Source organism: Canis lupus, chromosome 16, assembly GCF_048164855.1.
Source record: "Canis lupus baileyi chromosome 16, mCanLup2.hap1, whole genome shotgun sequence".
Taxonomy (NCBI): Eukaryota; Metazoa; Chordata; class Mammalia; order Carnivora; family Canidae; genus Canis; species Canis lupus.
This window is the reverse complement of record NC_132853.1, coordinates 1,195,471-1,215,582: the sequence shown is the minus strand read 5'-3', so window position 1 is coordinate 1,215,582 and position 20,112 is coordinate 1,195,471. Positions and strand designations below refer to the sequence as shown.

The window sequence follows — 20,112 nt, the reverse complement described above, 5'->3', positions numbered from 1 at the left end:
GAGGACCAAGGGACCTGGAAGTTGTTTCGTCTGGCGAGGGCTGCCCTTCCGGTTCCGTTGGGTCCCCCTTTGGCTCGGGTTCCCTGCCCCTCCCCCTTCCCGGAGCCCCGAGGGGCCGGAGCTCCTGGCGGTGCCGGATCCTGACGGTGGCCTTCCCTCGGGTCTGTAAGTGCGGAGGCGGCCGGAGCGCCGGGCATGGGTACGGGGTCTCTCAAGAGGGAGCCCCCTTGGGGCCCTGGATTGGCTGGGACCTGCTCTGGGACGGGGGCGAGGAGCTGGCCTGGGCCCGGGGTATTTAAGGAACCCGTGGCCGGGCCGACGCTGGGCCCCGCCCCTTTCCCTTCCCGGCGTCTGATGTGGGGATCCTAACTCTACCCCAGGGACCTACCTTCTCCCGGGACCCCAGCCCAGGGCCCAGCGGTTGGTTTGGACGCCGGCCTCGAGCAGGTTGTAGGAAGTGCTGGAGCTGAGGCCCCGGGAAGGCCTTAGTGCCCGCCTGCTCGACTCGCTGTGCGTGCTGACCTAGGTTGCCCTTCTGCCGGGGTTTTCCCCCAGGTAGCACCTTTTCTGTTACTGGCGCTACGCCAGGCACTGGGGCTTCTTCGGAAGGTACCTTTCCAATTTTCCAGGGTCAAGTTTGGGAGCCAGATACAAACAAATAATGCCCCTGCGATATATGTCAGTCCTCTATGTGTGAACTACCTAACGGGCAGTTGCTAGGAAGCCTGAAGGAAGAAAGTGATTGTCTGAATCACACTTCTTGGAGAGGATAAAGTGGAGAAGAGTTTTTCAGACGGACGGAACAGTTGGCAAGGCTGTGAACGATTGACAGCGTGACTTGTGTGTGAAGAGGAGGAAATACGGGGCGGCTCTTGTGCATAGGATGAGATAAGAGGCTGGGAAAGTGGGCTGAGACCCAGATAGTGAGAGATTTAACCCCCTAAAGGAGATGGGTAGTTTTAAACCGGAGACTTATACAATCAGATTTGCACTGTAGAAAGCCTTGTTGTTCTATAAGTCAGCCTATAGAAAACAAATGTCTATAAGCTGGTTATGGACTCTTCAGCTAATGCCTGGGTACTCTTATTGGGAATTCTTATGAAGAAGTAATGGAATTAGCCTAGTGAAAGTTAATGAAGTCCTGAAATGGAGAAAATGACAGCGTTACTGGAAAGAAGGAAAGTATGCTGGAGTGAATGGTGTGAAAACACCAGAATAAACTGAATGTTGAGGGAGAAAGAGGTGACAAAGCTGATTCCTAGGTTTTAGGCCTTTGGCGTTTGGAAAATGTTGATGCAATAAAACCATAAACTCGTAGGTTACAAATTTAGTTTTTGTATATGATGAATTAAAGGTATAATGGAGTAGCCACATAAAACTGTCCAGTATAGAGTTGGAAATGCAGATCTGCAGCTCAGCCCCCAGTGTTGTAGCTAGAGGTAAGAGTTTGAGTCATTGGCATAGAAGTACTGTAATATTTGGCATCAGGAAGGAAGTAGTAAGAAAGATGGGAATATTTGGGGGGAATGGTTACATTTATGAAGCAGAGAGAGGAATTGGTGGGATAGCAAAAAAAGAGATAGGAGATAATGTATAATAGTACAGAGTTCCAGCAACCAAGAAGACTCAGAATCGAGAGAAGGGAATTTTGAGGAAGTCCACTGGGACAATTCATGTAGAGCATTTAGGGAGGGGGGGTGGGAGATTGCATTTCTGAAGTAAGAAATCATTAGTGGGGCACCTAGCTAGGCTCAGTCAGTAGAGCAGGCAGCTCTTGATCTTGGGGTCATGAGTTTGAGCTCCGTGTTGGGCATAGAGATTACTTTTTTTAAAAAGAGATAATTAGAGACCTTTTTAAAAAGCAATTTTAGTAGTGTGATGAGGTGATGATTTATGAAATAATGGAGACCTCAAGTGGTTTGGTATTAAATGAGAATGAGAAAAGGCCACTGGTGAAGTATTTCACAAAGAAAGTTGACAGGCTTTATTGGTTTACTCACCTAGCAAATGCTTATCAAACTCATTCCAGGACACTGTTCTAACTTCTTTAAGACATTAATTTTTAATTTCCCATAACAACCCTATGAAATAATATTACTATTTGACAGATGGGAACAATGAAGCACAGAAGTAGTTAAGTAACTAGCCCAGGATCACACAGCTAGTGAGGGTTTTCATCCTTGGAAATACGGCTCCAGAATCCACAGTTTTATACACTGCACTAAGCAATGACTGAATATGGAGTGAAAGGAGAGGGAAAATTTTAAGCAAAGATAGGTTCATTGATAAAAAATGGAGAGGCTTGGAAGGAGACCCTAATTGAGAAGGTAAGTAATGGATTTATTTTTTTTATTACATATTTGTTTTTTATTTCTCTCTTCCTGTCTTAGATCCTCTTGAATCAGTATCATTTTAAGTCAGTTTCTTTCACAAATAGGTCAATTTATGCCATGTTTCATTTTTCACTTACTATCTATAACCACATCTTCTCTCCTCTTCACCTTCAGTCCCATATCCAGCTAGCTAATGAATCTTTCCCTTTCCATCATGTAAGATTCTCTGGCCAGACATCATAAGACCAGACCCATGATCATCCCCTGTAATATTCCTTAACTTATTGAGTCTTGAAAAAAAAAAACAGCAAGAAATCAGAAGACTAAGCTTTGAAGGATATACTTACCTTTACACAGTTTATTGGACCCTTGAAGAGGAAACAAGCAAAAGAGTGGTGGACAGTGGAGGCCAGTAGTTAAGCAACTTGCCCATTTCTGTACAACAGTTTAAAAAGAGTGAACTAGAGGGATACCTGTGTGGCTCAGCGATTGAGCACCTGCCTTTGGTTCAGGGTGTGATCCAAGGGTCCGGGGATCAAGTCCCAACATTGGGATCCCTGTGGGGAGCCTGCTTCTCCCTCTGCCTATGTCTCTGTGTCTCTCATGAATCAATAATAAAAATTATTTAAAAAGATAAAAATAAAAAAAGAATGAACTAGATCTATAGTCAACACACAGAGCTGTCAAAACTAATGAATGAAAAAAGAAAGTTGCCACATGATATATTTAATTTATGTGTAAGAAACATGGTCATATATTCTGGGCCTGGGCATATAGAAGTATTATTTTTCAAATGGGGGAAAGGAGAGTAAAAAAGGAGCAAATTTAAACTCAGTAGTAAGTGGAAAATGGTTGGGAAGGGGGACTTTTATAGTATCTATAATGTTCAAAAACTTTCCAGGAAGGATATATTTCTATATATGTTTCTTATAGTGAAAAGTAAAAACAAAACAAAAGATTGTTAAGTTGGAGAATGTAGTGTCATGAAAGTTACCCAAATGAAGAAAAAGATTGAGGTTGATAGGGAGAAAGATTGTAATGTAATGCAACCTTTTTAAAAAATGGAATACAGTGTTAATTAGAAACAAAGATTTCTAGGTAGTTATGAGTGCTAAGCTGAAAGATAAGGGTACGTTTATGAGGTAGATGTGAAAATAGACATATAGCTTGGGAGTTTATTATATGGATTAGAAAAATTTTACTTTTATGTAATTAGAAGTATTTGAAATAAGAAATTTGGGTATTTTCTCACTGTCTGTAGCACAGCAGTAAACATTGTCCAACTTAGAATATCCACTGGTCCTTTTTGGTTACTCCTGTTTGAACAAGGGGAAATTTTCAGATCAGTTGGCACATTTGTTATGGAGAGAATTATGGAAGAACTGTATAAATATAGCAAAGAGAAAGTGATTTTAAGTGAGAGTATTCCTATTACATTGATATTTAAGAAATAGGTCATTCAAATCTTTCTAATAGAGGTGCCTGGGTGACTTAGTTGGTGAAATGTCTGCTTTTGGCTCAGGATATGATCCCAGGGTCCTGGGATGGAATCCCACATCGGGCTTCCTGCTCAGTGGTGAGTCTACTTCTCCTTCTTCCCCTTCCCCTGCGCATTCTTTCTCTCTGGCTCACTCACTCTTTCTCTCAAATTAATAAATAAAATCTTAAAAAAAAAACAAAGGCTTGCTAATAAAAACTCAGTGGTATGCAAATTTAATTGCAGTCACCTAGGTGATAGAGGATAAGGGCCTAAACCATGGCAATGATAGAATAAAGAAAGAATTTAGAAGTCATTCTGAGGAAAGAATCAACAGAATGTGGTGACCAAGTCTCTATTCTACCTGATAAGTTCTTTACTTTCTTTGAACTACTCGAAGTTCTACCATAGTCTAGAAGTATGTGAGTGATTTTTATGAAACTTATAACTACTACTGTACTTAGAAGTTAACTACTGTTATTTGCAAATGGCATTCAGATTTAGTATACAAATATAAATACAAAAGATGAAGTTAAAAATAGGTGAGAAATGAGTGTAAAACAAAGATAAAGGAATAAAATGCAATCAAGAATACAACTAGTACAGGGGATCCCTGGGTGGCTTAGCGGTTTGGCGCCTGCCTTTGGCCCAGGGCGTGATCCTGGAGTCCCGGGATTGAGTCCCGCGTCGGGCTCCCGGCATGGAGCCTGCTTCTCCCTCCTCCTGTGTCTCTGCCTCTCTCTCTCTCTCTCTCTCTCTCTGTGTGTCTATCATAAATAAAAATAAATAAATAAATCTTTAAAAAAATACAACTAGTACATAAATAGCTTACTATTAAAGTCCTGTAGACTTGACACAAATTTGGCTTTACATCCTAATTTTTGTTTTTAAACATAAACTTTGTATTGAAGCACAACTGAATACATAAAAGTATGACATCATTAAATGTACAGCTGAATGGATATGAGGAGGGAAGTCTGAACAGTTACACAGTTAACATTACTCATAAGATAAAACTTCAGCTACTCTTGTTTAGTACGTGAACTTTGGCATCACATAGCTTGGGCCCAAGTTCCAGCTCTAACACTTAATACTTTTTACCTCTCATAAGTTGACCAAGCTACTTATATCCTCCCAAGATTAAGTTTCCCCATATACAAAATGGGAATGATGATAATACCTACCTCTTAGGGATTTTGAGGATTAGGTGGGTCAATTTAGGTAAAGCATTTAGCACTATACCTTGGACATAACAAGGCTTCAGTAAAGATGAGCTAGCTATCCTTTCTCTTGTTAAACCAGTTTATAAGAAATACAATTATTCCTTTTAATTTTAACACTTTTTAAAAGTAAAAAAAAAATTGCTTAAAATTTGGTTTTGCATTGTTAAACCTATTTTAGTAACAAACCCTAGAAAGGAATTTTCCCCCAGGACACTCAAAAGAGGATATGATTGGGGTACCTGGGTGGCTCGGTTACTTAAGTGTCTGCCTTTGGCTCTGATCATCATGATCCAGGGTCATGGGATTGGGCCCCGAGTTGGGCTCCCTGCTCAGCGGAGAGCCTACTTCTCCCTCTCCTCTGCCTATGCTCGCCGTCTCTCTCTCTGTCAAATAAATAAGTACAATTTTTTTAAAAAGCGGGTATGGTGATAATGAAGGGCCTCTTTACCGTAGCATAATAATAATTTCTTAGGGAACGTTAAAGAGTTAATTATTCTGCTGGGTTTTGTTGAATGCACTGTGTATAAAGCAACAGTTGGTCCTTGTCCTCAAATAACCAACATTGCATTGAAAAGAGAAACTAGTGAGAGGAATTGATTGAAGGAATAAACTTATGTAGCCCAGAAATATGAGTTTATCAAAGGCACCCAATAGAGTACACTGACACATGACAGGCAAAACTTTTTAAAGTAAATAGAACAAATTTTCCTTCCTCACATTCTTGGACTATATCAAAGAAATCAAACTAAGCACTTTCCTGGGGTACCTTACCTGTTGGGCTGCTCCCACTGTTAGGTTTCTTGAGACTGATAGGAAGTATCCCAGCTCCTCTTCTTGGAGTTTCAAGGAACAATTATCCCTGAGGATAATGTCTAAAGCACTCTGAGTATTATCATCTTATAGATGGAGGGAATTAATGATCTTTTTTTGGGTGTGCATAGGAAAATACTAACCTCGGGATAGACTGAGGACAAGCTAAAGTCTAAAAAAGAATGTCCCTTTTGTTTGGCCACTTGAAACAACAGTCATTTTTATAACTTCTGGTTAAAAATTGGGGCATTCACTGTTTCCAGAACTAATATATGAGGCTACTGTAATTGCTAAAACTAACCAGTGATAATACAATTTTGCTACTTTCTTTATTAATATGTTCCTTATAAATCCTAGATTTTTTCCTTTTAATTTGATATTCACCATCTTTTCTCTGATGCTGCATTTGCTTCTCTACATCCTTCTTCCTTTTTCATCTTTATTATGATTATTCGTTACTTGTACATTCAGAATGCCATACAAAAGAAAAGCTTATAATTTATGTAGATCTATTTTTGTTAATAAACCTGTGCCATGCCAGTTCTCCCTCCTACATTTCATCTCTCTTCCAATGACCGTTTCATTCAAGCTGAATTCTTAAGTTTGGAACCTTTACACATTCCTTTTGTTTTGTTTTGTTTTCATTCTCTGTATCTAGTCAGTTATCAAGTTCTTCAAAATATCTTTTATTAGTTTTCTTTACTCCTTTTTTTCCTAAAGATTTTATTTATTTATTCATGAAAGACACAGAGAGAGGCAGAGACATAGGCATAGGGAGAAGCAGGTTCTATGCAGGGAGCTGGATGTGGGACTTGATTCCCATACTCCAGGATCACGCCCTGAGCCAAAAAGGCAGACGCGCTCCACTGCTGAGCCACCCAGGCGTCCCTTTTCCTTTCTCCTTATTCCCATTTTCGTTCCTTTCTAGGCTCTCATGGCCTCAGACCTGTAATGCTTTTACAGGCTCTGAGCTGATCTTCCTAACCACAGTTCTTCCTTCCTTCCACTGTCAAATCTGAGTACCTACCATGTGTTTAGTACAATACTGGGTGATGGGAATGCACACCAGTTTGAGTAAAAGAGGGTCTGACCAGTAATGTGGCTGCAGTAAGTAGAATTTGAAGCAAAAGGAAAGAGTTTTGCCGTAGAAGATGCAGGTTCTCAGCATTAGCCTCATTGAGTGGGATGGAGATGTTTCCCTGTAGTGCCATGAAGTTTGCAGTTTGGAGGGGAAGGAACAAGTACTTTATAAAGTATTTTGAGTGTTATGATAGAAGTGCTATACTATGGGTCCAGTAGAGACAACGGTTCTAGTCTAAGAGGTGTCTCAGGAAATAAAGAAATGATGGGGTACCTGGCTGGCTCAGTTGGTAAAGCATCCCACTCTTGCTCTTGGGGTCATGAATTTGAGCCCCATGTTGGGTGTAGAAATTACTTAGAAAGGAAGGCAGGGAGGAAGGAAGGGAAAAAGTCAGAATTAGCCAGGAGTAGTGTTCTAGACTAAAGACATAACTGTGCTGGGGTGCCTGGGTGGCTCTGTTTATTGAGGTATGCATTTTGGCTCTAGTCATAATCTCAGGGTCCTGGGATTGAGCCCCACATCAGACTCTCTGCTCCACAGCAAATCTGCTTCTCCCTCTCCCTCTGTGATCTCTCACTCTTACTCTCTCTCAAATAAATAAATAATATCTTAAAAAAAAATTATGCTAAGGCCTGGAGTCAGTAGAGTACTGTCATGCACCAGCTACTACGTAGTATGAGTAAGACCTGGACTCTGTTTCAAGAGCTAGTGTCCTATGAGCCTTTGGTAAGTCACTGTTATTGAAGATAAGATTATAAACATCGGGCTTCAGGCTCTATATGTGGCCAATTATCCCTGATTGTCTCATGTGATTCTCAAGTCTGGAGTTGATGAATTCACAAAATTCAAGGTGAATTTACTGATGCATTGAGAATATAGAGCTGTTTTTCAAGAGTAGAAGCTGTTATACCTACTGATCTTACAGAAAACTAGTATATAAACTAAGTGTCAATTTATTATTTTTACAATGACTGGTGGACTGGAATTATCATGTTGTCATACTTAATTCATCCTTCTCTTTAGAGAGAAACATGGGAATCCGAATTTTCAGAAAATCATTTAGATAGTATAGAATCAGAATATAGGGAGCAGCCTGGGTGGCTCAGTGGTTTAGCGCCGCCTTCAGCCCAGGGTGTGATCCTGGAGACCAGAGATCAAGTCCCACATCAGGCTCCCTGCATGGAGCCTGCTTCTCCCTCTGCCTGTGTCTCTGCCTCTCTCTCTCTCTCTCTCTCTCTCTCTCTCTCTCTCTGTGTGTGTGTGTGTCTCATGAATAAATAAATAAAATCTTAAAAAAAAATCAGAACATAGGGACTTTCTCCAAAGGAATTCTATATAAAGGAACAGATAGGCAAAGAGTTTGGCAAACACTTTCTCCATGGTTGAATGGGTTATGCCAGTGTTTACCTTAATTATTATTATTTGGTTTAAAGTTGACATGTGGTGTAGAAGTTGTATTACAAGGAATAGAAGCTGGAACCCAAGAAACATTTATGATTCTGTTCTAGTAGTGCAGTTGATTAGTGATGGATAGATAAAGAGGAATAAAGAAGAAAGAACAGAATCTATAAGGTATTAATTTGATTGACTTTATTCCTACTCAGATTGCCATCAAGTGGCTCCTCTGGTTTTCCTATATCAAATATTTTATTTACTTTCTATACCAAGAAATGTTACTTGAGATTTTAGGTTTGTCCAAAATGCACAGGATAAAGACCTGTGCCTTTAACACTGTCTTAACGTTGTCTCTTTTAGTCTGTGACTTTTGGTTGATTGCAGAAATGCTTGTATGAATAAATGCACATCAGCTTAAATAGAAGGGGGTTTACTCAGGAATGGGGCAAGCACAGTCAATGGAGTTCTTTAAGGTAGAAAGCAAAGGAGAACATTTTGTCTTTGAAGAAGCAGGTTCACCTATCATGCAAAAGAAAATAGTTACTTTATTATTACTTGTTGGGATGTTTTTACTTTGTTTTTGAGACCTGATAGAATTCTCATTTGAGAAGCCAAAAAAAAAAAAAAAATGCTCTTGGAGTAACTCAAGTACTATTCCTGTATTAAGTATCTTAGAAAGTTGAATGGATGCCAAACTACTGGCGCTGATACAAGTCCACTCTTTAGGTGTAGTTGACACTTGATGTTGGTAAGGAATAATTTTTAACAGCCTTTGAAAGCTGTTACACTAGCTTCCTCTTTCAAAGAAAAGTTCATTTGGCTATATACAAAGAGTTAGGACAACACAAATTTGTTTTTGCAAGGAAAAATCCAGGTTTCTTAATTGTTTGAATTTTCTTAAATTCATCCTTTTTACATTTCTGTTCTTTAGGTCTGCCAAAATGTCTGAAAGATCAGATCTCCTTCACTTCAAGTTTGAAAATTATGGAGATTCAATGTTACAAAAAATGAACAAATTAAGAGAAGAGAATAAATTTTGTGATGTTACAGTTCTCATAGATGATATTGAGGTACAAGGGCATAAAATTGTGTTTGCTGCAGGTTCCCCCTTCCTAAGAGACCAGTTTTTACTGAATGATTCCAGAGAGGTGAAAATCTCCATATTGCAGAGTTCCGAAGTGGGGAGACAATTGCTCTTATCCTGTTATAGTGGTGTTCTGGAATTCCCTGAGATGGAACTGGTCAATTACTTGACTGCTGCAAGTTTTCTTCAGATGAGCCACATTGTAGAACGGTGCACGCAGGCCTTGTGGAAGTTTATAAAGCCAAAACAACCAATGGATAGTAAAGAGGGATGTGAACCGCAGAGTGCTTCTCCCCAGTCAAAAGAACAGCAGGGAGATGCCAGAGGCTCCCCAAAGCAGGATTCACCTTGTATTCATCCATCTGAAGACAGTATGGATATGGAGGACAGTGATATTCAGATTGTTAAGGTAGAGTCTATTGGGGATGTATCCGAGGTTAGAAGTAAAAAAGATCAGAATCAGTTTATTTCTTCTGAACCCACTGCTTTACATTCATCAGAGCCCCAGCATTCCCTGATAAATTCAACTGTGGAAAACAGAGTAAGTGAAATAGAACAAAACCATCTCCACAATTATGCCCTCTCTTACACAGGCAGTGATAATATCATCATGGCCTCAAAAGATGTCTTTGGGCCTAATATTCGAGGTGTAGACAAAGGCCTACAGTGGCATCACCAGTGCCCAAAGTGTACCAGGGTGTTTCGTCACCTGGAGAACTACGCCAACCATTTAAAAATGCACAAACTCTTTATGTGTCTACTCTGCGGCAAGACTTTTACTCAGAAAGGCAACCTTCATCGACACATGCGTGTACATGCCGGCATTAAACCTTTCCAGTGTAAGATCTGTGGGAAAACCTTTTCTCAGAAGTGTTCCTTACAGGATCATCTTAACCTTCACAGTGGAGATAAGCCCCATAAGTGTAACTATTGTGACATGGTTTTTGCACATAAGCCAGTTTTGAGGAAACATCTTAAACAGCTGCATGGCAAAAACAGCTTTGATAATGCCAATGAAAGAAATGTGCAAGACCTCACAGTGGATTTTGATTCTTTTGCATGTACAACAGTCACAGACTCTAAAGGGTGTCAGCCACAGCCTGATGCAACACAGGTCCTGGATGCAGGTAAACTGGCCCAAGCGGTCTTGAACTTAAGAAATGATAGTACTTGTGTGAATTGAGTAGGGGCTTTATGCTCACAACTTAGAATGGATTGAAAACGTGGCAATACTCTCAAGTCTTTTTAGGAGCGATTTTGCTAGTGTGATTTCTCCAAAGCCTCTGTGTGGGTCGTAGGGGTGAGTCAAAGCACTAATAGACCAGGCAACATACCACTTGTAGTGGTCTTGCCTTCCTTTTGCCCTCTCCCATTCTGTGTTTTGAATTATTTATCCTGTGATGTCTGTTTTCCTTTTCCAAGGAGTATTCCATTTGTCTACCTAACATTGACTTTTGTCTTAGACTAACACTATTTTAGGCTTTTCACTGGGCACATTCTGAAGGTACCAGTAAGTTAATAACATCACCTACAGTCCACTGATAGATGCTATTTTAAGAGAAGCGAATAGTGGGGTTTTTTTTTGTTTTTTTGTTTTTTTTTTGGTGGTTTTTTGTTTTGTTTTGTTTTGTTTTTTGGCAAAAAATAGGCTGAGATATAAGGTGACAGTGCTCTTGGCCTGTATATGTGATAGAGCTTCCAGTTGCCTATTGTTGATTGCCTACTGATAATGAATCTGCCTCCTACCATTTGTACTTGTCTTGAAGCTGGCTATGAAGTATTTGGGGTTGTTATGGACTGTCTTCAACAGTATTATGGCCCAACTTCGTGTCACTGAGTTGTTCACAGAGACAAGAGTACAGTCTTTTCGGCAACACCTACAGACAAATAGGGATCAGCATGAGGAGCCTAATTAACAAAGAACAGAAGTACAATTGTTCAATAGCACTTACGTAGCAAGTCTTCCCAAAAAGAAGCCAAATGCTTATAATTAATGTGTAACTTATTTGTGGATGTATTTGAAGTCAAGATTGCTCCAGGCACAGTTAAAATGTGCCAAAGTATAATGGTCTCTCTAAAAAGGGGCTATTTAGGAGTCCCTCTCTGGACTTTGTTTAAGAGGTTAGCCATCAGAAAGGTGAATTTGGCCTTCAGAGTTTTGTCTGGTGCAATATAATCTCTGAATTCCCATCTCTTACAACTACTACACTAGTTTCTAAAATGGATGAAAAAAGTGGATCCCAGCAGAGCAATGAAGTTTTTGCATTCAGATATTCCTGTAAAGGTACACAGTCCCATCTTGCCATGTTTAATAGATCACGAATACAAAATTAATCTTCCAATATGGGAAAACACACTTGTTTTTCCTAAAGCACATATTATAGTTCAGAAATAAAATTTTGAGTCTTAGTAGCTTTTAACTCATGAGTTAGATTTAGGTAATAGTCCTAGAGTCCTTAGAGAATCTTAAGAGATCATATACTTCACCTCTTTTTTTTTTAAGTTGGGGTATTGGGGTATCCAAAGCTCAAAGAGGTGGCCTGGCCAAAGTTGGCCATAGTAGAGAAGTGACTAAGAATGAGCTAATGTCTCCTTATTTCTCACTATCTCTTGGCTTAAAAAGATTTAGTTACATGATCAAGCAAAAAGCTCCCAGTTTGTGCTTCACTTTTGGGAACACTGTTGGCTTTTTGAAAGAGCCCAGATTTTGCAAACAAAACATTGCAGGAAGGATGTATTTTTATTAATTATTTTTTGGTTGGAATGAATATACCATTCTTCTCAAGGAAGTGACTGGTCAGGGAGGGAAAGGACAAGTAAGAACAATGTGAGAAGGATCCAAATGTGAAACTGATGTTGTCTGGAAGCAGTGTTTATTTTCCATCAGGATTTTTTCTGTTTTTATCTTTGAGCTACAAGAATGCATGTACAGGTAAACCAAAACTGAAGTTTAACTTGAGTAGTCACAGGGAATTCTTAAAGTTGTTATAATTTGATGCATTTACATGTGAACCTGATTTGGGGTATAATTTCTACCTTTTGTTAAAACACTTAAATGAGAATAAAACTGAGTGATAAGACTAATAGGTATCTTATGCCTAAAGTCACTCATTTTTATGTTCTAATGATGCTACCTAGCATTCTGATTTTTATATGATCCAGCCAAAGAGTACCAATCTATGCAACAGATGTTAGTATACATTAGTAAACATTAATGTTAGTAAACATTAACCAATGTTTCTCTGAACATCATTTCATCAAAGGGAAATTTCAAGTTGGAGTGCTTCCTTTGCTTACATTCATGTCCTGTTTTTGTTACTTGTTTCAAGACTGTAAGGCATGGGTTCAAATAAGATTGGTCTCTTTGGTTGGAGACTATCTCTGGGTTCATTCAATCAGTTGAGAAACATTGGGCACCTTCATTACCAGGCATTATGCTAGATACTGAGGATATGAAGGTAAGATTCCTGTATTTCCTGCCCTCACAGAGCTTATGGTCTCATATGGTTTCATACAGTCTTATGTGGTCTTAGAGAAGGTGATTTAAACTAGGAATAATAAAGAAAATGCCCTGCCTCCTTTCACTTAAAATCAGTATCTTGATGGTTTTTCATCAGTAAACTTCTAGTTCTCACCATTTGCAACTGCAAACCACTGAAGTGATTTACAGTCTCCTCCATTTCTTGGCTGGAGAGGTGTTCTGTTTCTGTGAGACATTTTCTTAGTTTTGGTGGGACTTGACTTTTTTCCCCTTGTTTACATATGTTTCTTAGATTGTGTTGCAAAGTGGTCAAAATAACTGGTATCAAATACATTTTATAAGGGAAGATGACTTTCAAAATTAGTCATATTCTTACAGAGGAGGAAGATTTTTTAAAACTTTAGTCATTCTGCATTTATATTTTATGGATCCCCAGGATAACTAAAAAGGACTCTCTTTACCATAGTTTGTTTTTTAAATTACCTTGTCACCGTTATTTATTTATTATTTAATTTTAAAGACAAACTCCTAACCGAAGTGGCTCTGAGGTAAATCAGATGTGGTTTTGTTTTACTTTATTAGAAGATCTTCTATAAACGGAGGGTGACCAGTGTCACCACTTCTAAAATATTGTCCTAAACAAACCAGAATATTTTATTTCAGCTGGCGAATAGCTGTTCTAAATCTGTTGTATGTTAGACATACTATGAACTACCTCTTCACTTATTACGGGGAAGTTTCCTTAATAAAAGTGTGAAAATTATATCTCTGGTGTCAGTGGTTTCTTTTCTCTCTCCCTCCTACTTCTCTAATTTATATTGCCTGAATCTGAATAAGGAATGCTTTCTTCACTCCTGTTGTCTAAGACACGTATTAAGCATGCTCAGCCTGGCTTCTGTAACAGATCTGGTTAACTTGAAATGGTTCGTAGGATCAACCACTTCCAGGAGAACCTGTTAACTGAGGGGGTAGAGCTACCGCTTTTAAGAACTGGCTCAGACATTCCTTCATTTAGTAAGTACTTGATGCCTTCTCATTGCTAGAGTTCAGGAGTGGAAAGATCATAAATTACTGTCCTAAATACCTCTGCCCGGGTGGGCCACAGATTTCAATACAGGTATGATAATTGCAATAATGAAGGCAGCCAAAGGGCTCACAGGTTCCCAACTGTGAGCCAACTAATTCAAGGGCAATCAGGATGGCTTCAGGGATGATGTGACTTATGAGCGAGATTCTGAAGGGTAAGTGGGAAGAGGCGGCCCCAAGGGCTCGTTCGGCTGGAAGGCCTGGGTTTGCCCAGAACTGGCAGCTGCGGGGAGGGGCTTGAGGGACGGCGACGCGGCCGAGGAGTGGAGGGAGACCCAGAGGCCGGCGCCAGACCCCGGTGGTCAGCAGCTGGCAGTCCCCTCCCCTCCGCCGCTTTAAGTGGTAGGTGGCGCGGCGGGACGAGAGCCCGGCCCCAAACCCCCGCGGGCCTCCCAGCGGCCCCGCTGCCGGGCTCCGGCCTCACAGCCCGTCGCGCCTCGGACGCTGGACAGAACTCACGAAGGGGCGCGGCTCGCGTGCCGAGAGCTGGATTTCGCGGGATTCGGGCGCCGCCGCGCCGCTGCGCCGCTCCGGGAGTGGGGGGCGGGGAGCGCGGGGCCCGCTCTCGGGATGTCCTTCCGGGACGCCCAGCCCACCCTGGCGCGCCGCGCCGCCGCTGACACCGGATGTGTTTCCTCCCAGGCCAAGTCCACCTTCCGGCCTGGGCCGCAGCTGCCGCGCAAAGCTGGGCTCCGGCTCCCTGAATCGGTGAGTGAGCGCCGTGGGCGAGGAGGAGGAGGAGGAGGCGGAGGAGGAGGAGGAGAGACGCTAGGCGCGAACGGGAAGGGCTAGGCTGGTGCTGCAACCACCCGGCCAAGAAGGCGCGCGGTCCTGCCAGCCTTAGCTCGGGAGCACCTGTCTGTGGCGAACTACGGCATCTTCGGGCCACCTGGGGTCGGGATCGGTTCAACAGATGCTTCCTCCGCTGCACCTGCTCTGTGCTGGCCCCTGGGCTCGCTGCAGGAACTCAGATGACCCAAGCACCCTTTTACGATGCTCTGGGAGCTACGGACCCCGTTGGGGAGACAGGAGGAGTCTCAGCAGGATTCATTGATTTGGGTCTTAAAGGAGCCAGATCACTAGCTGGAAAAGAGGAACTGGAAGTTGGAATGTAACGTGCCAAAGTGTATTCTGATCTTGTCTGGGCAGTGGTGAAAATATCAATATTTAAGGAGCTTAGATGAAAAAGAGAAGAGAGGAAAGATAAGACCTTAAAGATGGTTAGTACCTCAAATAATGAGGGGGTCTTGTATTTGCTAAGAAGGCTAGGCTGTCCTGGAGATAGAGGAGGATTTAAAGTAGAAGAGAGAATTTTTTTTGTTTTGTTTTTTAAGAAAATGAAGTTTTAGAATATGTTCGTTCTGGTGGCACTCGGGAGGGAAGTTTGGAATATGGGAGGATGTGGTGTCAGGGAGACCTGTTGGAAGACCTTGCGGTGGTCCCAAGGGCAAAGAAGAGGGACCTGCATTAGTGACGGGGAATAGGAAGTTTGGAGATGATGTTAAAGTTTGTAGTGTGGGAAACTCTGTTAAGTCCTCTTAGTAGTGGTCATTAGCAGTGTCTTGGACCACAGAACAGATCAAGCTTAGACAAGGAGAGAAACAGAAACTGTCAAGTACAACTCAGTGTAGTAAGTGCCGTGAGATCATAGAGAAACGCGTTTTCATTTTCTTGGTTTTGAGATGGTGGCATAGGAGTTTACTCTTTGCACCTAGATTAGAATTAGAGCCTTCTTTTGCCCAACTTGGATTTGGGAATTTTTTTGTTTGTTTTTACCATCAAAGTGTAAGAAAGCATTCTCTACCTTTACATCAACGTTTGTGTTTTATTTTGCTTAGATTGTGACCATGGCTGCTGAATCCGATGTTCTGCACTTCCAGTTTGAACAGCAAGGAGATGTAGTCTTGCAGAAAATGAATCTCTTGAGACAGCAGAATTTATTTTGTGATGTGTCCATTTATATTAATGACACCGAGTTCCAGGGGCACAAGGTGATTTTAGCTGCTTGCTCCACTTTCATGCGAGATCAGTTTTTACTCACACAGTCAAAACATGTCAGAATCACCATCTTGCAGAGTGCAGAAGTTGGTAGAAAACTGTTGCTCTCTTGCTATACTGGAGCACTTGAAGTTAAAAGGAAAGAGCTTTTGAAATATTTGACTGCTGCTAGTTACCTGCAGATGGTTCACATTGTGGAAAAGTGCACAGAAGCTTTGTCGAAGTATCTGGAAATTGATCTTTCTATGAAAAATAACAATCAGCATACCGACCTGTGTCAATCCTCTGATCCAGATGTTAAGAATGAAGAAGAAAATTCGGATAAAGACTGTGAGATCATCGAAATTTCAGAAGATAGTCCTATAAATATCGATTTTCACGTAAAAGAAGAAGAAAGCAATGTCTTGCAGTCTACAGTAGAGTTGACATCGGAGAGAAAGGAGATGAAGTCACCAGAGCTGTCTTCAGTAGATATTGGTTTTAAAGATAATGAAATTTGTATCCTCCATGTGGAGTCTATCAGTACCGCTGGTGTAGAAAATGGGCAGTTTTCACAGCCTTGTACCTCTTCAAAAGCAAGCATGTATTTCTCCGAAACACAGCACTCCCTGATCAATTCTACTGTTGAGAGCAGAGTGGCAGAAGTTCCTGGAAATCAAGATCAGAGCTTATTTGGTGAGAATACTGAAGGAAGTCATGGGACAGTGAATGAGATGCAGAACCTGGATGATGCTTATTCACTGAGGCACCAGTGTCCCAGGTGTCCTCGAGGATTTCTTCATGTTGAAAACTATCTGCGCCACCTCAAGATGCATAAGCTTTTCCTGTGCTTACAGTGTGGGAAAACATTTACACAGAAGAAAAATCTCAACCGGCATATTCGAGGGCACATGGGCATACGGCCCTTTCAGTGTACCGTGTGCTTGAAAACATTTACTGCTAAGAGCACGCTTCAGGACCACTTGAACATACACAGTGGAGATCGCCCATACAAATGCCATTGTTGTGACATGGATTTCAAGCACAAATCAGCCCTCAAAAAGCACTTAACCTCTGTCCATGGCAGAAGCAGTAGTGAAAAGCTACCCAGGCATGATCTCAAAAGGCAAAATCTACTGTAATTAGAACCACACCTTGCAATGTAAGCCTTATATCATTCTGTTAGGCAAGTTTTACTACAGAAATGCAGCATCTGTTATATTGCATCTCCCCCCCCCCCCCCCACACACACACCCCATCTTTTGGTCTTCATTTTGGTCGGCCTACACATGTTATTCTTTCTGAACTTCTACTATCAGTTCCAATGTGTGGGAGACATGATAAAGCTAATGGGATGCTGCCTTATCTCATACAGTATGTGTAAGTCTCGGTGGTACATCTAGAGAAATAATGTTCCTCTCTTAAATATTCTTGGTTCTAGTGACAGAGGATCCCACAATATTTCTAGATTCTGATTTTGACTCTAGATAAATGAGGTACATGTAAAGTCATAACCATATAATAGTCTTAAGGAATTAGGATAACAGCAAAAATAGACTTAAGAACATGCCGTAATCCATTATTAGTTCTTTGTAGGACTAGTGAATTTTTTCTTTTTTTAAGGCAAATTGCAGTTGGATTCTAAATCTAAGCACGAAGGTACTTGTTTTAAACTGTAAGGGAACACACCTCAAGTTCACTTGGGAGTAGTAGAATTTCCTTGTATGTGGGCTAATATTCCTTAAAATAATGTTTCCATGATTTGTTAGTATACATAGTTTAGAAATGATTAATCAGGCCCAAGTTTCTTGATTTTATTTAATGAAGTTGTATTTAATAATTTTATGACCAGTGAAATTATGCCATTGACATGAAGCTCTGAAAAATTTCTCTTAGAAATCCCAACTTTACCAAAGATACTCTACTGTTTCCTTTTTCAAATGTATTTTATTTTTTAGTTAACATGTAGTAGAACTGACCTTTGTTTTTGGTCTACATTTCCATGAATTTTAACACATGTAGATTTGTTCAACCACCATTGCAATCAGGATAATAGAACATTCCATCATCCCTAAAAACCCCCTTATGATGCTGCTTTGTAGTCCACTCCTCCACCTTTCTTTAAATCCTGGCAACAGTTGCTATGGCTATAATTTTGCCTTTTCTGGAATGACACAGTATTCATTTTGTAGTTTGTTCCCTTGTGAGATTATTTTTTCACCACACAAAATGCCACTGGATTCATCCATGTTGTGTGTATCAATAGTCATTCCCTTTTTTATTTGAATTGACAATATATGTTATCTTGCTGTCACTAGATGAACAGTTTAAATATGGTGAGTTATTAGTGTTTTCGATTGTTAATAACTTTTTTCATTTACCACATGTTGACAAAAATCCTAACCATCCCTAGAGTTTTAGTCTATTTCCAGAAATGTGCCAAAAGCAAAACTACGACTGTATGGTTATTTTAGTGAAAGTGCTATTTCTGATTGTGTTATGAGCCATTGCTCTCTACTATCCCTATGTACAAATAACACAAAACTTGTTGTCAAAGTAAAGGTTAGAATCTATTGCAGGGCAAATCATATTCTCTAAAATGCAGGAACTACTTTTAGTTAAAGAAGCCTGACTGGATGCATCTTACTTTCAAGATGTTGTATTCCTTCTCTACTCACCTCAGCTTTGTGTAGAATTTCTGCTATATTTAGGTTCTAAAGCCCTTCCACGTTTTAGACTGTAATATACTTTGTACCATTTGTAAGAATTTTGTGATTGGTCACATGTTGATAGTTATAAATGTCAAATATGCTTTTTGTGATACTTTTGTGAAAAATATATTCTCCATAAAATTTTAACTCTGGGAGAGACTAAAGAATTCATCTCTTGTCTTTGATAAGAAAACCAACTTCCTAACTCCCTCCTCCACCCCATGTCACTTGTTAATGACATTGGATAGGTCACCTCTCTATCAATTTTTCTTAAATTTATATGTAAAACAATAACTTTGAACTTGGCAATTTGTAAGATAATTTCTAGGTCCAAAATTCAATGATTTTATACTTAAATCTTCCTGAGTTTCTAAGAACAGAGAAGAGGGGAAAGCAAGAAAGGAGAGTTTTGTGTCTTTATGAATGTTGCTCTTTGAGTACTACTTTGGAGACAGAATTCTTCTAAAGTAAATAATGCTTTTCTTCCACTGGAGAAGATGATACTGCAGCGTTTAATTTTTTTCCCCATTTGACCTCTCATTGGCCACTGGTAGGTATAAAAACATTTCCCTTTCAGAAATAGTTTGTGATTGAAGTACGTTTCTTATTTCTGCTTCCTAGGATGAAATTTTGTGGAGGAGGGATGGAGATGGGAGGGAAGGGTAAAAGAATAGTAATAAACTGGTTTTTTAGGAATTGGTATCTACTATCCTTGATGTTTAAAAGAAATTATGGTTGAACTATGTTTAAGTTTTATGTGTGCCTTGTAAGATTCTTGTGACCTTTTTTTGTAAGCACTTTGAGATATTTGCTTGGGGGGAACGGTTTTTTTTGTGAAAGTGATGGTTGTTATTTATTCTTATTTATTCCTGCCCAGTAGCACAGAGTGATCTCAGAACATTCCTAGGACTAGGACAGTGTCTGTTTGCATGATGTGTATAAACAATTCCAAGAAAATGGAATCTTTTTAAAAATGCAGGTATGGCAAAGTGAAGTGTTGAATTTATTCATTTAAAACATTCACTTTTAGTTGTTTGTGTTTCTGATATGATGGGGGGAAATGCAACATGTTTGAGTTCAGCCTCTTCGTTTACTGCATTTATGTATAAAGAATCTTGGAAAGGTAGTTGTTGCTTTGGTATAAAACAATCCTTGCTGTTTTTCCATGGATGTAATGTTCTATATGTTTACATAAGAAAAAATAAACTGGAGATGAGAATGGAGAACTTTTGTGTTTTGTCTACATCCGTGAATTTTAAAGAAGGAAACTATTTCTTCTGGCTGTTCATTCATTCAACAAATATATACTGAGTCTTTCCAATATATATACAGTATATGTACAGTAGTACTGGAAATTAGATATGCAGACAGCAATCCCTGCTGTCATGAAACTTGTATTCTATTGGGGGAGGGGGGAGAAAAACAGTAACGTAAAATTAGCATATATCAGATTT

At 40.1% G+C, this 20,112-nt stretch overlaps 2 protein-coding genes and 1 long non-coding RNA gene across 8 annotated transcripts; 2 read left to right on the top strand and 1 right to left on the bottom strand.

Moving 5' to 3' along the window:
• Positions 1-40: 40 nt before the first annotated feature.
• ZBTB26 (zinc finger and BTB domain containing 26) lies at positions 41-13,647 on the top strand. Of its 4 annotated transcripts, none has more exons than XM_072777829.1 (2): positions 41-161; positions 9,251-13,647. In XM_072777829.1, exon 2 carries the CDS (start codon positions 9,261-9,263, stop codon positions 10,584-10,586), a length of 1,326 nt encoding a protein of 441 aa, XP_072633930.1. In that variant the 5' UTR covers positions 41-161; positions 9,251-9,260; the 3' UTR covers positions 10,587-13,647. The 4 variants fall into 4 exon arrangements, with proteins under 4 accessions (XP_072633930.1, XP_072633933.1, XP_072633931.1 ...); XM_072777832.1 differs by having other exon boundaries at positions 45-165; XM_072777830.1 differs by having other exon boundaries at positions 78-199.
• Positions 90-19,884, top strand: ZBTB6 (zinc finger and BTB domain containing 6). 3 transcript variants are annotated; one of them, XM_072777828.1, is made up of 2 exons: positions 90-165; positions 15,809-19,884. In XM_072777828.1, exon 2 carries the CDS (start codon positions 15,818-15,820, stop codon positions 17,087-17,089), a length of 1,272 nt encoding a protein of 423 aa, XP_072633929.1. In that variant the 5' UTR covers positions 90-165; positions 15,809-15,817; the 3' UTR covers positions 17,090-19,884. The 3 variants fall into 3 exon arrangements, with proteins under 3 accessions (XP_072633929.1, XP_072633927.1, XP_072633928.1); XM_072777826.1 differs by lacking the exon at positions 90-165 and adding an exon at positions 14,519-14,678; XM_072777827.1 differs by lacking the exon at positions 90-165 and adding an exon at positions 14,716-15,190.
• LOC140605691 (uncharacterized) lies at positions 4,031-13,154 on the bottom strand. The gene is made up of 2 exons (XR_012008260.1): positions 11,150-13,154; positions 4,031-5,416 (listed from the first exon to the last, which is right to left on the bottom strand). It is a non-coding gene; the product is annotated as an uncharacterized lncRNA (long non-coding RNA).
• Positions 19,885-20,112: the final 228 nt, after the last annotated feature.